The sequence below is a fragment of the Sus scrofa genome, chromosome 4 (genome assembly GCF_000003025.6).
Source record: "Sus scrofa isolate TJ Tabasco breed Duroc chromosome 4, Sscrofa11.1, whole genome shotgun sequence".
Lineage (NCBI taxonomy): Eukaryota > Metazoa > Chordata > Mammalia > Artiodactyla > Suidae > Sus > Sus scrofa.
The window spans coordinates 91,590,216-91,606,411 of NC_010446.5; the positions used below are offsets into that span (position 1 = coordinate 91,590,216).

At 38.2% G+C, this 16,196-nt stretch overlaps 1 protein-coding gene across 1 annotated transcript in view; it reads left to right on the plus strand.

The window, feature by feature from the left end:
• Positions 1–16,196, plus strand: part of SPTA1 (spectrin alpha, erythrocytic 1) — a 66,588-nt gene that overhangs the window by 16,746 nt on the left and 33,646 nt on the right. Inside the window, exons 15-24 of the mRNA XM_005663219.3 lie at positions 968–1,172; positions 2,529–2,710; positions 5,465–5,708; positions 7,016–7,138; positions 8,241–8,458; positions 9,281–9,373; positions 11,242–11,379; positions 12,689–12,840; positions 13,474–13,660; positions 14,873–14,974. Of these exons, the coding sequence (XP_005663276.2) occupies positions 968–1,172; positions 2,529–2,710; positions 5,465–5,708; positions 7,016–7,138; positions 8,241–8,458; positions 9,281–9,373; positions 11,242–11,379; positions 12,689–12,840; positions 13,474–13,660; positions 14,873–14,974 (1,644 nt within the window). The remainder of the gene's footprint in view (positions 1–967; positions 1,173–2,528; positions 2,711–5,464; positions 5,709–7,015; positions 7,139–8,240; positions 8,459–9,280; positions 9,374–11,241; positions 11,380–12,688; positions 12,841–13,473; positions 13,661–14,872; positions 14,975–16,196) is intronic.

Below are 16,196 nucleotides of genomic sequence, written 5' to 3' on the forward strand. Positions count from 1 at the left end.
TTATATGTATCCTTCGTTCTATAAAACTCAACATTATGTGCTCATGTTCTCCAGAGGAGTTATAGTTGCAGTGTATATAGTGTAAGCAGATATTCTCTATACAGATGGATGGTTCATATTACTGGTTCATGCCTTAGGACAAAAGGATGGTTGGTTCATGTACTAGGACAGGGATGGAAAATAATCTATATCTTTCATGACAGTTCTGATGGATTGTTAATGCTTGCATGGGGTGTCATATTTAAAATGATCTTCAGATCATATCCAGGGATTCATCAGATCATATCCAGATCATATTTAGATCATACCCAGGGATTCTTCAGATCATATCCAGGGATTGATTAGTCATGGCTGCCATTTGTATAGAAGGAGGGATTGGTCACATAGTTTCTTAAGCATCCTCTGGCTCTATTCTTGAACTAGAACTGTTCTCCCTTATATCTTCTTCTTAGTTCAGTTAGGTTTATAGTAAAAAGAAATCCTTATGCTCAAAATGTCTTCCTCTCATTCTTTTTTTTTAATGAAAAATGTTTAAGTTGAAGTATTGTTGATTTAAAGTGTTGTGTTAACTTCTGCTCTACAACAAAATGATTCATATATACATTTATATTTTTAATATTATTTTCTGTTATGGTTTATCATAGACCCTTGAATATACTTCTCTGTGCTATGCAGTAGTTTTCTTGTTGATTATCCCCTCCGTGTATTATAGCTTACATTTGCTAAACCCAACCTTCCACTCCAGCCTTCCCCTGAACTCCTCCCTCTCGGCAACCACAATTTTGTCCTCTATGTCTGTGCATCTGTTTCTGTTTCATAGATATATCCAGTTATGTCATATATTAGATTCCACCTATAAATGTCATCATATGGTATTTGACTTTCTCTTTCTGACTTGCCTCTCATTCTTCAAGTAATGGTTTTCTTTCCTTTTTTTTTTTTTTTTTTTTTTTTTTTTTTGTTTCAGGATACACAGAACTTGAAGAGCCAGGTTCAAAAGCAGCAAGTCTTTGAAGAGGAATTAGCAGCTAATAAGATCCTACTCGATAACCTAAAGCAAACTGGCCAGGAGATGATAGAGAATAATCACTATGCCTCTGAGCGTGTGGCTGCTCGATTGAGTGACATTGACAGCCTCTGGAGGGAGCTGCTGGAGGCTACAGCACAGAAAGGTTAGAAGCAGCGTTTTGTTGAAAAACTAATCCCTAAATTCTGAAAAACACCACCTCAAGTTTACTCAGTGACCTCTGTGTGCAGGGATGATATTCATTTACCTCCCTTTGTTTTCCTCTATTGGTCAAGAAGTTTTGAAATTCAACTTAAATTTTTTACCCTGTGTTTTCTTCATGTCTGGTCTTTTCAACTGAAATTACTTTTGTTTTCTTCACTTTTCTCCCACTTTTTAAATTTCTCTTGAATACCTAGATACCATGAATTCAACATTGATTGTTTTCTTAAAACTAGTGTCCTTAAATTATATTTTACGTATTTTGGTTCTGTAGATGAGACACGATATTATGATCCAGGTTATTCAATTAGACATTATAAGACTGTCAGTGCCACATGGGATGCTCCCATGATATTTTATTCTTATAAATAGGGCTTGATTACTTGTAGCTTTTTTTTTACCTATGTGAGCATGTTCAGGCTCTGTTGTAAACTCTTCAAAAGTTCTCCCAGGTTTGCTTGAATTGCTTCTACTTACTTTTAATTTCCCCTCTCACTTTGGAAAATTAATTGTCATAATTAACACAAATAATGAAGTTCCTCTGTCAGTATCCCCCTTGTTATAAACCTCTACTATAGACATGATTCTGCCTTGGTTATAGAAGAGATTTATCATACTGATTTTGTTGGATGTCATCTTGATTTTTGGTTTAGGAAAAAAAATCTAACTTGATAGTAACAATAAGAAAATGCTGCTACTCCACACCATCAAGGAATATAGTAATTGCTTCACAGACATAATGCAAATAACTGTTGTAAGAGCACAGAATTAAGAATTTAGCTGTGAATGATGTGGATAATCAAGATATTTTCTGGAGGATAAAACTGTAGGATCTGGTTTGTGATGAAGGACAGGCACTAAGGGGGATGGCTAGCAAGGTTCTGAGAAAGAGATTTATGAAAAGATACTTCAAAATTTCAAATTGAACCAAGCCCATTTTATACTCCTCTTGCAAAATGCAGTGTTTGTGTTTTAATCCCTTTGATAAGGAGGTCTCCATAGAGAGTAACAAATGGCATGAAAATACCAAGATTGTTAAACTCTAACATAGAAACACTATTCCTCAACAGGAAATAAATATATTGTTTCTCTTTGCTTTGAGAAAACTACTATATTCAAAAACATATACCATCCAAATTCTACACATTTATGGTGATTTCTTGTATAATCATCTGTGAAACATATTTTTTCCCCATTGGAATATCAAAATATTATATTGCTTCCTAACCTGATGTAATATATGTTAGTGTGTGATGGGGATCTGTTATGATACCTGTTTTATACCTGATGTCTTCTCTAGGAACCCAGTTGTATGAAGCTAACAGGCTGCTGCAATTTGAAAATAATGCAGAAGACTTGCAGCGCTGGCTGGAGGAGGTGAAGTGGCAGGCTTTCTCTGAGGATTATGGGAAAGGCCTGGCAGATATACAGAATCTACGCAGGAAACACCAACTCCTGGAGTCCGCTGTGGCTGCTCGTCAGGTTTGTTGCCAGCTCTTTGGCCAGTTGTAGGCCACAGCTCCTGTGTGTATGCTCTGAGCACACTAATACTAAGTAATTATTATTAAAAGAAAAAGAGAGCAGGAAACCAAAGGTAAGAATTCAAAACTTTTAGTTGGTCAACTACCTCTTTCCAAAATCACCTTTAATCCAGCCATCCTTCTGAGTGCCTGATGTCTTTTTTCAGAACCTCACAACTGATATAAGACTTTATTGACACTTCTAAATGTAACACTGTACTCTCAGAAACCTAGGTTTTATACATAGCCTTATTACCAGTTACTTACTAGTTATGGAATTTTTGGTGTATCTTTTCAACTTTTCACACATCTGTATCCTCACCTATAAACTGAGAGTTTGGATAAATCTGCCTCTTTCTGTTATAGCATTCTATAATTCAAAGCTTAAAACTACTTTTAATCCTATCCTTTTTTAGTTAAAAAAAAAAATGAAACACAGAGAATTAAAGCAACTCCCCCAATGTCACAGAGAAAATTTAACAGTAGAGGCAGGAGTAGGATGCAAATCTTTAGGCTCTTAGTTTTAGGGTTATCCCCCTGAAATCCCACAAGACTGTTACTTTAAATAAATTTATCCAATAAGTTTCTGGAGTATAGATACTGTATATGAGTTTCTGGAGAACTTAGTAGAAATTCAATTCTAGGTGATTCAGTTTCTCATGCTGGGAATCCTAGCTTGTATTTATAAATGATTCTGTTGTTCCCTAGAAATTCCTACTGATTTGTCCTGTTAAAATACACTTTTATGGTGTCTGCTCTTTGGTCACTCTTACTTAAATGGAAAAGACAGAATAATCTACAGAAAACAGTAAATAAATAAACAAACAAACCCAGACACATATAATTTTAGTTATGGCTTGATGGAGCTTGAAGAAAAAGGTTAGAGTTAGGAAAACCACATAAAGATAGCTTTGAAATCAACATAGGGAATAGAGCTTGGGACAGATTTTTAAAGGAAGAAAAAGATAAGATTTGGTTAAAAGTAAATAAAAACGTACAAAGAACAGTATGTATAAACATGTAATAAATAGGAGTATGTAACCCTATTTCGGAATGTTAGGGCATCCAATAAAACATCAGGGTTCTCCTAGTTGGAGTAATGGCTAAGATATCACGCTTGCAAAAGAAATTCTAGATATGAAATATTAAAGTTGGAAAATATCATAAATATTCCCTCACCCAAAGTCCTCATTATACAGATGAGGAAACTAATATCAAACAGGTGAACAATTTTCCTAAAAGGAAAAGGCCACTGACTAGCAGCCAAGTCCATTTCTTTAGTCTAAGGTATCTTACACTACATTAGTTTTCAGATAGTACAATGGAACCATAATCATGATGACAACTATTATGTTTTAAAATCACTCTATTACACAATGATTTTTTTCAAAGTTAAAATGTCCTAAGAGATGAGAACAGATGGCTAGTAGGAAATTTTAATTTTAACTCTTTATGGAACTTTTAATTCTTTATGGAGAATAGAGTATATGTTTTAAGAAGCTATTTATGGGAGGTCCCGTTGTGGTGCAGTGGTTAATTAATATGACTAGGAACCATGAGGGTGCGGGTTCCATCCCTGGCCTTGCTCAGTGGGTTAAGGACCCGGCGTTGCGGTGAGCTATGGTATAGGTCACAGACACGGCTCGGATCTGGTGTTGTTGTGGCTCTGGCGTAGGCTGGTGGCTACAGCTCCGATTAGATCCCTAGCCTGGGAACCTCCATATGCTGTGGGAGTAGCCCTAGAAAAGGCAAAAAGACAAAAAAAAAAAAAAAAAAAAAAAAAAAAAAGCTATTTATATGGTCAATGGTTTGTTCCAAAATAAGACGAGATTAGATCAAACCCTACGTAGGGTGAGCACTGGATGACAAAATAGAATAAGTAAAGTCAATACCTGCTGTTCATTTATTTCTTGAAGAACACTTATCACCCCTAACAAACAAAACAAACAGAGAGGCAAAACTCCTGTGTACTGTGCCACTGCTGGCACATTTGTAGTTGAGCTTATTAACACAGATGAAATGACTCTCTCTTATCTGTTTTACCCCATAGTACTACAATTAAAATTTTATTTCTAGGACGATCCTTCAAACTTCTGTTTCTGTTTTCCTCCTTTCTCACATAGGACACAGTATGAACAGTGATTTACTTAAATTCATACAACTGCTAGTGTTCAAAGTAAGGCCTTTGAATTTCCCTTTCTGAGGTTCTGACATTTATTTTTGTAACATCATGTTTCATCTCATAGGCATTGTTCCTGTTATGCAACAAACTTAAGCCTCAGAAGTTTCCATGTTATTTACAACTATAGCTCATTTTATAGAGCCAAAGAGGTTGGAAAAGGAACTGAGTTAGAAAAAGCCCCCTGCTGTTTTCCTTGGGGGGGGGGGCCCACTTATCAACATTCCCCCCAAATTAAGGTTTTGTAATTCTACATTTCTTTTAGTTCTATGGAATATCCTATAAATAGCTACTATCTTCTTCTTTCTAAAATGTGGTTCCAGCACTAGTTTCCGATAAATAGCTTTTAGCCTGATGCATTGGTTCTCAGAATAGCAACTCCTTCCATTCCATTTCACTGATTTGATAAGTTTAAACACAGTATATGGGGGGGGGATGATGATCCTCATGCCCCTTTCTCTCCTCCCCCTGCCAAACTCTCGTCCTTTTTTTACAGAAGGATAGGATTTTCTGACACCCAGTCTATTTCTTCCTCAGGATCAAGCGGACACCCTCAAAGACCTGGCGGCACATTTTGAAGAAATAGGCCATCCCAATGCTGGGGAATTACGGGCAAGGCAGGAGTCACTGGTGTCCAGGTTTGAAGAACTGAAGGAGCCGCTGAGCTTCCGGAAGAATAAACTCAATGACCAATTCATGCTGCTATGGATCTGCAGAGACACAGAGGACGAGGAGGCCTGGATCCAAGAGACGGAACCCTCAGCGGCTTCCACCTACCTTGGTTAGTAGAACAGAGCAGGAGGAGCTATAGGAGAAGACCGAGGTCAGCCCATTTTGAGAGATCTGTGCGCATGCGTGAAGTTTGCCTTTAACTCTTTCCCTTTACACTCACGAGCTTTTTCCAGCCTTCCAAAAGAAGATTTTTTACCAAAATTCACACTGAGAAGTTTACCTCCTAAAACCAGTCATGAACTGTGCCATGAATTTAAGGCCTCTGGGAAAAACTAAAGTGACCAGCTTTTTGCTACTTGCTCAAATTTAAGTTATTGTCAGGTTCTTTGGCTCAGCAGTCACAATTAGCATTTATGTACCACGTATTTTTGTCTGTATTGACAGTGGCTGCCTTTTATAAGGGGAACTACTGAAAGGATTTATATGGGCTACTACAAGGAAAAGAGGTGAAGCAGCAGATAAATACATATTTTCCTTTCCTGTCAGCTCAACATTGTTAGCGCCAGGACACTTGCACTGAAATACAGGAAAATGTGTGCATAAATATAATACAAACTTAATATACATGTACCTTAACATACATGTATGGGTACATCTTAATATACATGAGAGGCTTGGCAGTGATGACAGTGGAGGGACTAATTGGGGAAAACATCCTAGAAGGCAAAAGATCTCTTTGGAGGATAAATGGTCATAGAGTGTTTCTGATGAGACATTAATGTGAAGTATAGGGAATAAAACTTTGGGGGGAAAAGGGGTGAAGCAAAGATGGAAAACAGGGAGAATGAGGTAGACTGCTGCAACTGGGGACCTAGAAAAAGGAGGAAATTAACAGTACATAGTATTTATTAGGTGTTAGTTAATGTTAAGCATAGAGTGAGGTACTTTCTATGTTATTTCTAATCCCTACAAAGAAAACTACAAAACAGATAACACTGGGCCATTTTTATGGTGAAAGAATCTAGGTTTAAAGGATTTCATAACTTGCTGACACCCATGGAAATTAGTAAGTGGAATATCCTGCTTTTTACACTACAATATGCTAAAGGAAAATTGATTGCATGATCTTGGAAGTTTGAGCTAAAGGGTTACTTGCCTTTCCACCTGTCATCCAAAGAGAATAGTGATTTATTCATCATATTTTGTAGAATAATGAGTTTTCTTAGTACAAGAAGCCAAAGCAAAGAACAAAGCTGAGCAGAGATAATTCAGACCAACAGTATACATTTCAGGAAGCCCATGTAATGATTAGAACCTCAAAGGGAAGAATGTATATGCCCAAGAGTTAAGAAGAAGTACAGTAGCCTCTTATTCTGTACACTAGAAAAGTGACCTTGAAATTATTTTTCTCTCTAGGCAAGGACCTTATTGCTGCCAAGAAGTTTTTGAGCAGACACCAAGTCATCCAGGCAGATATTGCCAACCATGAGCCACGCATCCAAGAGATAACATGGAGGGGAAACAAAATGGTAGAGGAAGGTATGTGTGATTTGAATTGACCAATCATCACGATGCCAGACTTATGGGAAGAAGTTTGTTTAGTTTTAGGTCTTCAAGGGAATTTAAAAGTATCCAATCCCCCTTTCCATCCAATATAGAAATTTCCCTTTGGCATTTCTGACAGATGACTATATAAGATTGTTTGTATAGTCCTAATAATAGGAACCTCCTTATCTTATGAGCTAGGCATGTCTATTTTTTTGTACAGTCAAAATTATTAAAATATATTTACCTTAATAATCAACATGTTCTACTGAAGTTGCAGAATTCAGAATTTAACTTATGAAGTCCCGTAAAAAAAGCAAATCCTTTTCCCACATGCGAACTTCAAAGCCTATGAAGACATGTCTTAGGTTCCTAATGACTTATGGTCTATTATAATAAACAGTACTGTTTCTTTATATGTCTTATTTTATATAGTCTCGAAGTCTCTCGCTTTCTTAGTCTCCCATCTTCAGAAACCTGCTCCGCAAGCTCTAGCTGTCTTGTCTTCCCCTAGTTCTGATCTCCATTTCCTGGACTTGGTTTGGATGTTAGTTCTGTTGGGGTTAGCACTCCCAGCACTATAATCTAGAAACTGCCCTGGGCATAAGCTGTGGCAATCTTAAGGTATATCTCATTTCTTTCCCTTGTCTCAGGAGTCACACTCCTCTGCCTACTGTCTGGAAAATCCATTGTATCTTATGGTCTGTCCTGTTTTCTAGTTGTTTAAGGTGAGGGAGCAATTCCTGTATTCGTAAGTCCTTTATGGGCAGAAATGAAAATCTGCTAAACTTCCTGTTTAGGCTAGAGAATACATGTTTTTAGAACTCTGAGAAGTACTTGCAAATAGGTATTTTGTTTTCACAGGCTATACCATCCAGTTCACCACCATGCATACATACCTATCTTCCATTAGCACCTATCTATGCTTAATCTCATGTATGACATTCCAACTCCCAGGAATTCAGGTGGAAGGTCACATTGACTACATGCAGCATCAAATCTCATGCCTTACATTCTTCCCCAGTTCACCCAAAGGGCTAAAGTATAATGGACATCAATGAGGGTAATACTCCTGTTTTCTATAACTGCTTAATAGGACACTTTGCAGCAGAAGATGTGGCTTCTAGGATCAAGAGTTTGAATGAGAATATGGAATCTCTCCAGGCTCGAGCTGCTAGACGGCAGAATGCACTTGAAGCCAATGTCCAGTTCCAGCAGTACCTAGCTGACCTGCATGAAGCAGAAGCATGGATTAGAGAGAAGGAGCCTATTGTAGATAACACTAACTATGGGGCTGATGAAGAAGCAGCTGGGGTAAGATGGGCACAAGGAGGGACATTGTCTAGTTCTCACCAAACTAGTGCCAAATTAGTACCAAATTAGACTGTGTGACAGCCCCAGGTGTTGCTTGATTATTTCAGGTTTCCAGAGTGATAATCTTTGGTCTTCTTTTGCTGAGATAACCTAAGTTAACAGAAATTCCAAAAAATGCATCACATTTTCCTAACCCCATAGAGATTGATAATTCTTAGAGATGTATCTAAATTCAAAAACTCATGACCATGCATCCACGCCTATCTTCATCCCATCCTAAACTTCCCAGACTAAACTTGGGATTTCACAAACCAACTATGGCTTTAAAATATAGGCTCCTTAATTACTTTATTATAATAAAATCAGGCAGATATGTTGGGGCAAGAACTGCAAAGGTTATAATTACACTTTCTATCCATTCTTTTGTTTTTTGTTTTTTTTCATTGTCCTATGATCAGCCAGTACAGGATTTCACAACCCCTAGGCACTAGAAATACCTAACATGGCCATCAAAATTATGCTAACATTTAATTCTACAAAATAGTGTTATCATTAGCATCTTCTTTTAGCTATGATGTGTGTTGATAAAATGCTTGTACAGTTTTGATTTCATTCATTCAACTTTGATTTAAGCAAATATATTGAAGTTGTTCATTTAACTCCTCTTTTCTTGACACTTGCAAATTTAGATTTAAGAAATGTATCATAGATGGAGAGTACCCCTTTCCAGGAATTAGGACAACCAGTGTAACACAAAGCAGTAATTATGGTTAGTGTTCTTCCTGTATTTGCTTCTGATGATCTTCCCATTGACAAATCCAGGCTCTTCTGAAGAAGCATGAGGCCTTTCTAGTGGATCTCAAGGCATTTGGAAACAGTATTCAAGCTCTTCGAGATCAGGCAGAAGCCTGCCAGGTAAGAAGGGCTTAGGTATGACAAGAATCATATTCCTCACCACAGAGAAAAGGGAATTAAGGAATTCTCTTTATTACCGGTTTTTACTTAATACAGTCCAGGAAGCAGTTACAAAACAAACAAACAAACAAACAAAAAAACAAACAACACTAAGTACCAAGATCTTTATGGCAGGCACTGTAGCATCTTTGTAGCATAAACTGAGATTTAGTTTATAAGAATTTCTCAGTAAGTTTTATCATTTGTTCATTGATATATTAATCTTTTCTTTCCTTTTTTCTTTCATATTTACATTCTCCTTTTCTTAGTTATTTTTTTCTTACTTCTTTTATTTGCATCTCTCCTTCTTATAGTCCTTCCTGATTTCTTTCCTTCTTTCCTTAGTTTTTTTTTTAAATACCAGCACTTATTAAATATCTAACATGTGCAAGCATGAGTACAAAATAATCCTAACATGAAAGAAATCAGTATATTAGGTAAGAAATTTTAACAAGTAACTGCATATAATATATATCCAAACAGGAAAAAGAGAAAACAATGTTTAATTCTCTTGAAATGAGTTAAGCAGTGGAGTGGTTTATGATGCAGATAAGGAGAAGGGCTTTTCTAGTGAATAAGCTCTGAGAACAAATGTTCCAAAGCACAAAATAATCAAGTGTATTTGGGAAATGGGAAATGCAAAGGGCTGAGAATGTGTGAATGGCTAGACTGCAAGGTGAAAATAAGTGTCCTGAAGAGTGATGGAAGCTGGAATCCACTCAATGATATAAGTGTCTCCTGTATGTAGTGGAAGGAAAAGAGGAATGCTTCTCACCTTTAATAAATGCTTTATGAGAGGTTCTAAATTCATCCACTTGGAGTAAGAAAGACATAGACTCGCTATGTCAAGTTAATGCAAACTTACAGAACTTCCATGCTCTGCCTTCCTCAAGCTGCGTAGTGAGTGCCTACACAAAAACAGGTGGATTTATGTATTTTAAACTATGATGAAACAGTATTTGAAGGATATAAAATCGGAGGGATTCGTAAGGGGAAGGACATCTTCAACGCCAAGATGTGTGGGTCATTACTTATAAAGAGGGGTTTTATATTTCTGTTTTATGTTATATATATAGGTTGCACCCACAGCATGTGGGGGTCCCCAAGCTAGGGCTCAAACCTGTACCACAGTAGCGACCCCTGCACGGACAATGCCAGATCCTTAACCCACTGTGGTACAAGGGAATTCAAGGAGTGGTTGTATTTTGTTCATCCTCTCAGTGATATGATATTTGGGGAAAGTGAAAATCAGAGAAGACTGTACCTTGGGGGGCAGGTTACTTACTAAAGAGAGAGGCAAGATATTTGATCTCAGTTTATGTTCTCAATTTTTAAAATTCTGTGGCCTTACCTATGCTGTAGATCACTCATCTCTACAACAAGAAAGTCCACGGTTTCTTGACAAAATACTTTAAAGGCCTAAGGGTTGGAAGGATTGTTGGTGGAGGCCCAGGGAATGGAGAAGGTAATGAGAGATAGTGGGTCTTTCTCAGACAATTTTCTGAAACATTGATTCATATAATCCTTGACTACCTGCTTAAGAGCTGGTGGCTTAGAGTGTTATAATATGTTTTTGACAAATTACATTCTTACTTGCTCACTTTATGGTCATATTCCCCAGCCTGAGTGTCCCCCGGGAAGAGTTAAGATGGAGCAATCTCTCGGAAGATGGCATACTGCCACAGCTGTGTTACTGGCAGCTGTGTAAGAAGTCCCAGCCAGAGGCTCCTCTCTCCTGTCGGGCCCAGGGACACGCCACCACGCGTAGGCTGTACAGGGAGGTATTTCCTATGGCTGACTGGCATGTTCTGTGTCCTATTTTTGCTCAGCAACAACAAGCTGCACCAGTGGAGGCTGATGCTCGAGAAGAGAGGGTTATGGCCTTATACGACTTTGAGGCCCGCAGCCCCCGAGAAGTCACTATGAAGAAAGATGATATATTAATACTGCTCAGTTCCATCAACGAGGTAACTTTGCCTTCTGCTTTGCTTCCCATTAACAAGGTGGCTCTTGCAATGTCCACTCTCCCAACATTGCCAGATACCCATATATTAGCCAGCTAATACATGGGTCTATTGCTCTCTCTCTCTTAAATAACTATCACTTTTTATATTCTCTTTCCTCCCAATATTTTATAGGACACTGCACACATCTGTTGAGATTATACTACCACTTTTACAGTTACCAAAGTGAGGACTCAGAGATCTTAAGTAATTACACAAAGACATGTAAGCCAGGCATGGTGATTCTATAACATATTTACAGGATTAAACTCTTTCTTCTTGTCTCTTTGCTTGTTCCTCTTCTGTGCCAGTGTTCCCAGTAAAGGAACAACAATGGCCGGGGGTAGGAAAAACCTGATTAAACAGAAGTCTTTAGTCAACTTGGGTTTCTTTAGTCTGTGAGAATAGTGACAAAATATGGTCTACGATTTTAAATGTATTTCTCATGAGAGCTCAAGTAATTTTTTTGACTCTTTAAATTTATAATTTTTATAAGCATTACAAACTTAATAGATGGGATACATTCTAGACTAGATACAGTTGAAGGGTGTCAAGTAATTATTTTATATTCTAATACTTAAGCTTCAAAAATGATTGCAAAGGGAAAAAGAGAGCTTGGGATATTGTTACTCTGAGGGCAAGGCATTTTTTTTTTCTAGACAAGGATTTTCATTATCAAATAAGCTGTGTGTCAGTCCCCCTTCCTCCTTGCTCTGGCTTCTCCATTTCACCACATTATTCTCTATGGAAATTAACTCCAGAGTGCTTAGGATAGCAACATTCCTAAAGTATTCTTTGGAGATTGGGGTGATACTTAAAGCATTCATGCAGGTGGATTTCAGGGCAATAACATGATTTTTAGGGGCTCTGGAGAGAGATGGGAAGGAGAAGGTCTTATGCAATACTGCTATACACAGATGTTCCACCCACAAGGAGCTTAGTTCAGTTCTGGCACCGTGGTTTTTTGGTGGATTCCTAGTGGACAAAGTGCATCATCATTAGGAGAGTGGCCATCGGTTTTTGAAAACCTCATCAAAGTTAAGGGTCTAACATCAAATGTCAGATTCCTTGATTTCAGAGGCTTATACCTGCAGTCCTTGCACCTCATGATTTATCTCTTTTGTACTACGTAAAAATTATATGCCACCTGTAAGCCATGGTGTACGTCTCTGGGCCATCAGCCTATGCCTGTGTCTACGGGCTTAGGTTGTGAGGGTTAAAATATCTCTTGTCTGTGGCTTTTCTCAGAACTAAGGGATTTGCTCTCCTTCAGGACTGGTGGAAAGTGGAAGCTGATGATCACCAGGGCTTTGTGCCAGCTAACTATGTCAGGAAACTTGCCCACGATGAGTTTCCTATGCTTCCTCAGCGGAGGCGAGAAGAACCAGAAAACATCAGCCAACGCCAGGAACAGATAGAGAACCAGTAAGTTCTGGAGGCTGGAGAACTGAGCAGTGTTTGAACAAACATTTCCTGTTGGCCGCAGGCACATCTCATGATTCTGTGCCTGTTGCATTAGAAATGCTTTGCAAATTCACAGATTTTAAGAGCTGAAAGTAAATTTAGGGTAATTCAAATCCTTAAGTTTTTACAGAGGAAAAGGAACCCCAGAACCATTAAGTCGTTTGCCTGAGGTCAAACACTTAATAGGGTTACATCTTCTGACTTTCTGCCCATCACTCTTTCAAAGATATCAAAAGGTCTTCTGACTTCCATATGAACTTTCTTTACCATACTGGGCTATTTCATATCCGGTTGTCAATAGGAATGTGAAATTTTTCACTTCTCTAGAATGAGGGAGGGATGTTGCTGGTCACATTATTGGAACATTGACACTTTTATTGTTTTTAAATGGAACACCGGGTTTGTCTCTGCTTTTCATGCAGTTTGCCTTCTATCTTTATTGCCTCCTCCCCTTTATTATTCTCCTTTCAATTTGCCCTCCCTCTCCTTTCTGTCCTTTTTTTTTTTCTCTCCCTTTCTCACCATGCCTCTACTCGTCTGCATTTTCTCCATCTCTTACTCCACATTTCCCATTTCTTTCGTTGCTCCACCCAGGTACCACTCCCTCCTAGATCGGGCAGAAGAACGCAGACGTCGTCTGTTGCAACGTTACAATGAGTTTTTGCTGGCCTATGAGGCAGGAGACATGCTGGACTGGATCCGAGAGAAAAAGGCAGAAAACACTGGGGTAGAATTAGATGATGTTTGGGAGCTGCAGAAAAAGTTTGACGAGTTCCAAACGGTGAGAAAGAGGAACCTTCTCTTCCAAACAGCTTTTTGAGGGTGACATGGTTTCCTTTTATTCCACATGAACTCCTAAGTAACTCCTTAATTTCAGATTTGGTAAATATCCTCCCCCCCACCCCAAAGCTAAAGAGAGTCCCATGGTCCAGATCTTTCTCTGAGTATTGGAGATGGAAGGAAAATGCAGAGGAAGCTAGTCACCCTAACTTTGCAGCCTGCATCTTTGCCACTTCTGCATTCCTCTTAGAAGTGCTGTTTGCCTTAATCTTCACAATTTATATTGTACTGTGTTCCTGATATCCAGGTTGAGATGGGGTATTGTGAAAATCTTGTAAAGTCTAATTGTGGGGCAGGAGTTGTGGTGGAAAGATGGAAGAACAACCTAACGTTGCTGCCAGACAATTTTAAAGATTTTTTCCATTCTCCTTTATTCTCTCAGATTCTTTCTATTATCTTAACTAGCAATGAGTATAAACTCCTTCCTTCTTTCCTTTTTCATATACCTTCCTTACACATGGAATTCAAAGCTATACATAGCTATAAATAGGTAGATAGATAAAGTACATGTGAATATATACTTTTATATCTCTATCTATCTATCAAGAGAGAGAAAACTAAAATAAAGGAAAAAGTGAAGAAGAGGGTAAATAAAGGTAAACAAGGTTTATATCTTTTATAAACAATTTTATAAAAGAATATCCAGAATAAAATTTCCATGAAAAGACTCTTTGAAAGCCCATTGTATAACAAAATGAATAATACCGTCACCATAGACATGGTGATAAGTTTCCTAGAGCTGTTTTCTTACAACACACCTTAATATAAGCAGATTGCAACTCAGACAATGAAATTCAACAGGGGGTGGAAGAGTTTGTATTGGCAGCAAAGAATATTACATGGCTCAGATGGAGACCCCTCTGATGGAATGGTTTAATTCAGGGAGAGATTTTTAAGACATCTAGGAAAATTAATGTGCTTCATATTCTAGATAAATAATAACTCTCTTGTTACATTTTTGATAGCCAGCAACTATCAGGGAGCTTAAAGGTACTCCTCTTTGTGGCAGATTGGAGGCGGGTAGCTTGTGTATTGCAAGCAAGGCCAGCAATATGTTTTAATCTGTAGCCAAGTCAGGCAGAGATGAGCAGGCAAGTATGAAAGGTTCTTGATAAAAGGATTTATACTGCTTTGGATAACTTTTCCCACCCAGGATTTGAAAACCAATGAGCCTCGGCTGAGGGATATCAACAAGGTGGCTGATGATCTTCTATTCGAAGGGCTTCTGACCCCAGAAGGAACTCAAATACAGCAGGTAACTAAGGCTGCTTCCATTTTTTTTTTTTCTCACTACCAGATTGGGTTTTGAGAGTCTTGTTTCACTTAAAAACACTAAACTTCATATCAGCTAGAACGTGCAGAAGGTAATAGCAGCATGGAGCTAGCTACAAGAAAGGTCAAAGGCAAGTCTCGAAAGTCCAGCCATGTATGCATTTTAACTGATCTGAAATCCTTAAATTGCCACACATATCCATCTCTCTGGCCATCACGCCAAGAAATTCAGTGTTCACATACATGAATACAAATAAAATGCAGATAAAGGAGCTATGATAGTGAGAAGTAGTTAATCAAGAAAGCTTCCTGGAAGAGATAGGCTCTGATAAAATCTGATGGAAGAATAGGGTAATAGAGATGGGGGAGAAGACATTCTAAACCTGATTCAGATTTGGACCTATGGTTCCACAGAAGATCTAATGAATTGATGGAATGTTTAGTCCAGCTCTCTGGGTTGTAATAAATCAGTGAGGATGAATTATCTGCCTCTTTTTGTGGTGATCGGCATGGGTAAGAGTGAAAAGTCATGTTCGTAAGAACAATTTGTTTACTCTTTACAAGAGGCTACTTGGTTTAGTCATTTCAGGGTGCAGAAAGGTATTATATTTTTCACAGAGAAAGGTAATAGTATCTAACTATCAAGGCAACGCTTTCCACTCATTTTCCAGAGGTTGTAACGTAGCCTCTGTGGGAGCTAACATCAATTGCAGCACTAAGGTTGATGGTCCCACTGGAACATCAGTTTGGGCGGGAAAGTAACACCTTTCTTAACTGCATTAGTATAAAAGAGGCCCAAGTTCAAGCTCTCCGAGTAAGAAAAAAACCTGTGCATTTTCGATAACATGAAAGCAACCATGATTTATGCCCTATCTAGTCTCTCTCTCTCTCTCTTTTTTTTTTTTTTCCGCTTTTTAGGTCTACTCCTATGGTATATGGAAGTTCCTAGGCTAGGGGTCAAATCAGAGTTACAACTGCTCACTAGCTTTTGCCACAGCCACAGCAATGTAGGATCTGAGCCACTTGTGTGACCTACACCACAGCTCATGGCAATGCTGCATCTTTAACCCACTGAGCGAGGCCAGGGATCAAACCTGCATCCTCAAGGGTCCTAGTGGGGTTCGTTAACTGCTGAGCCATGAAGGGAACTCACTAGTCTTTTTTTAAATTTATTTATTTTTTGTTATAGTTGATTTACAATGTTC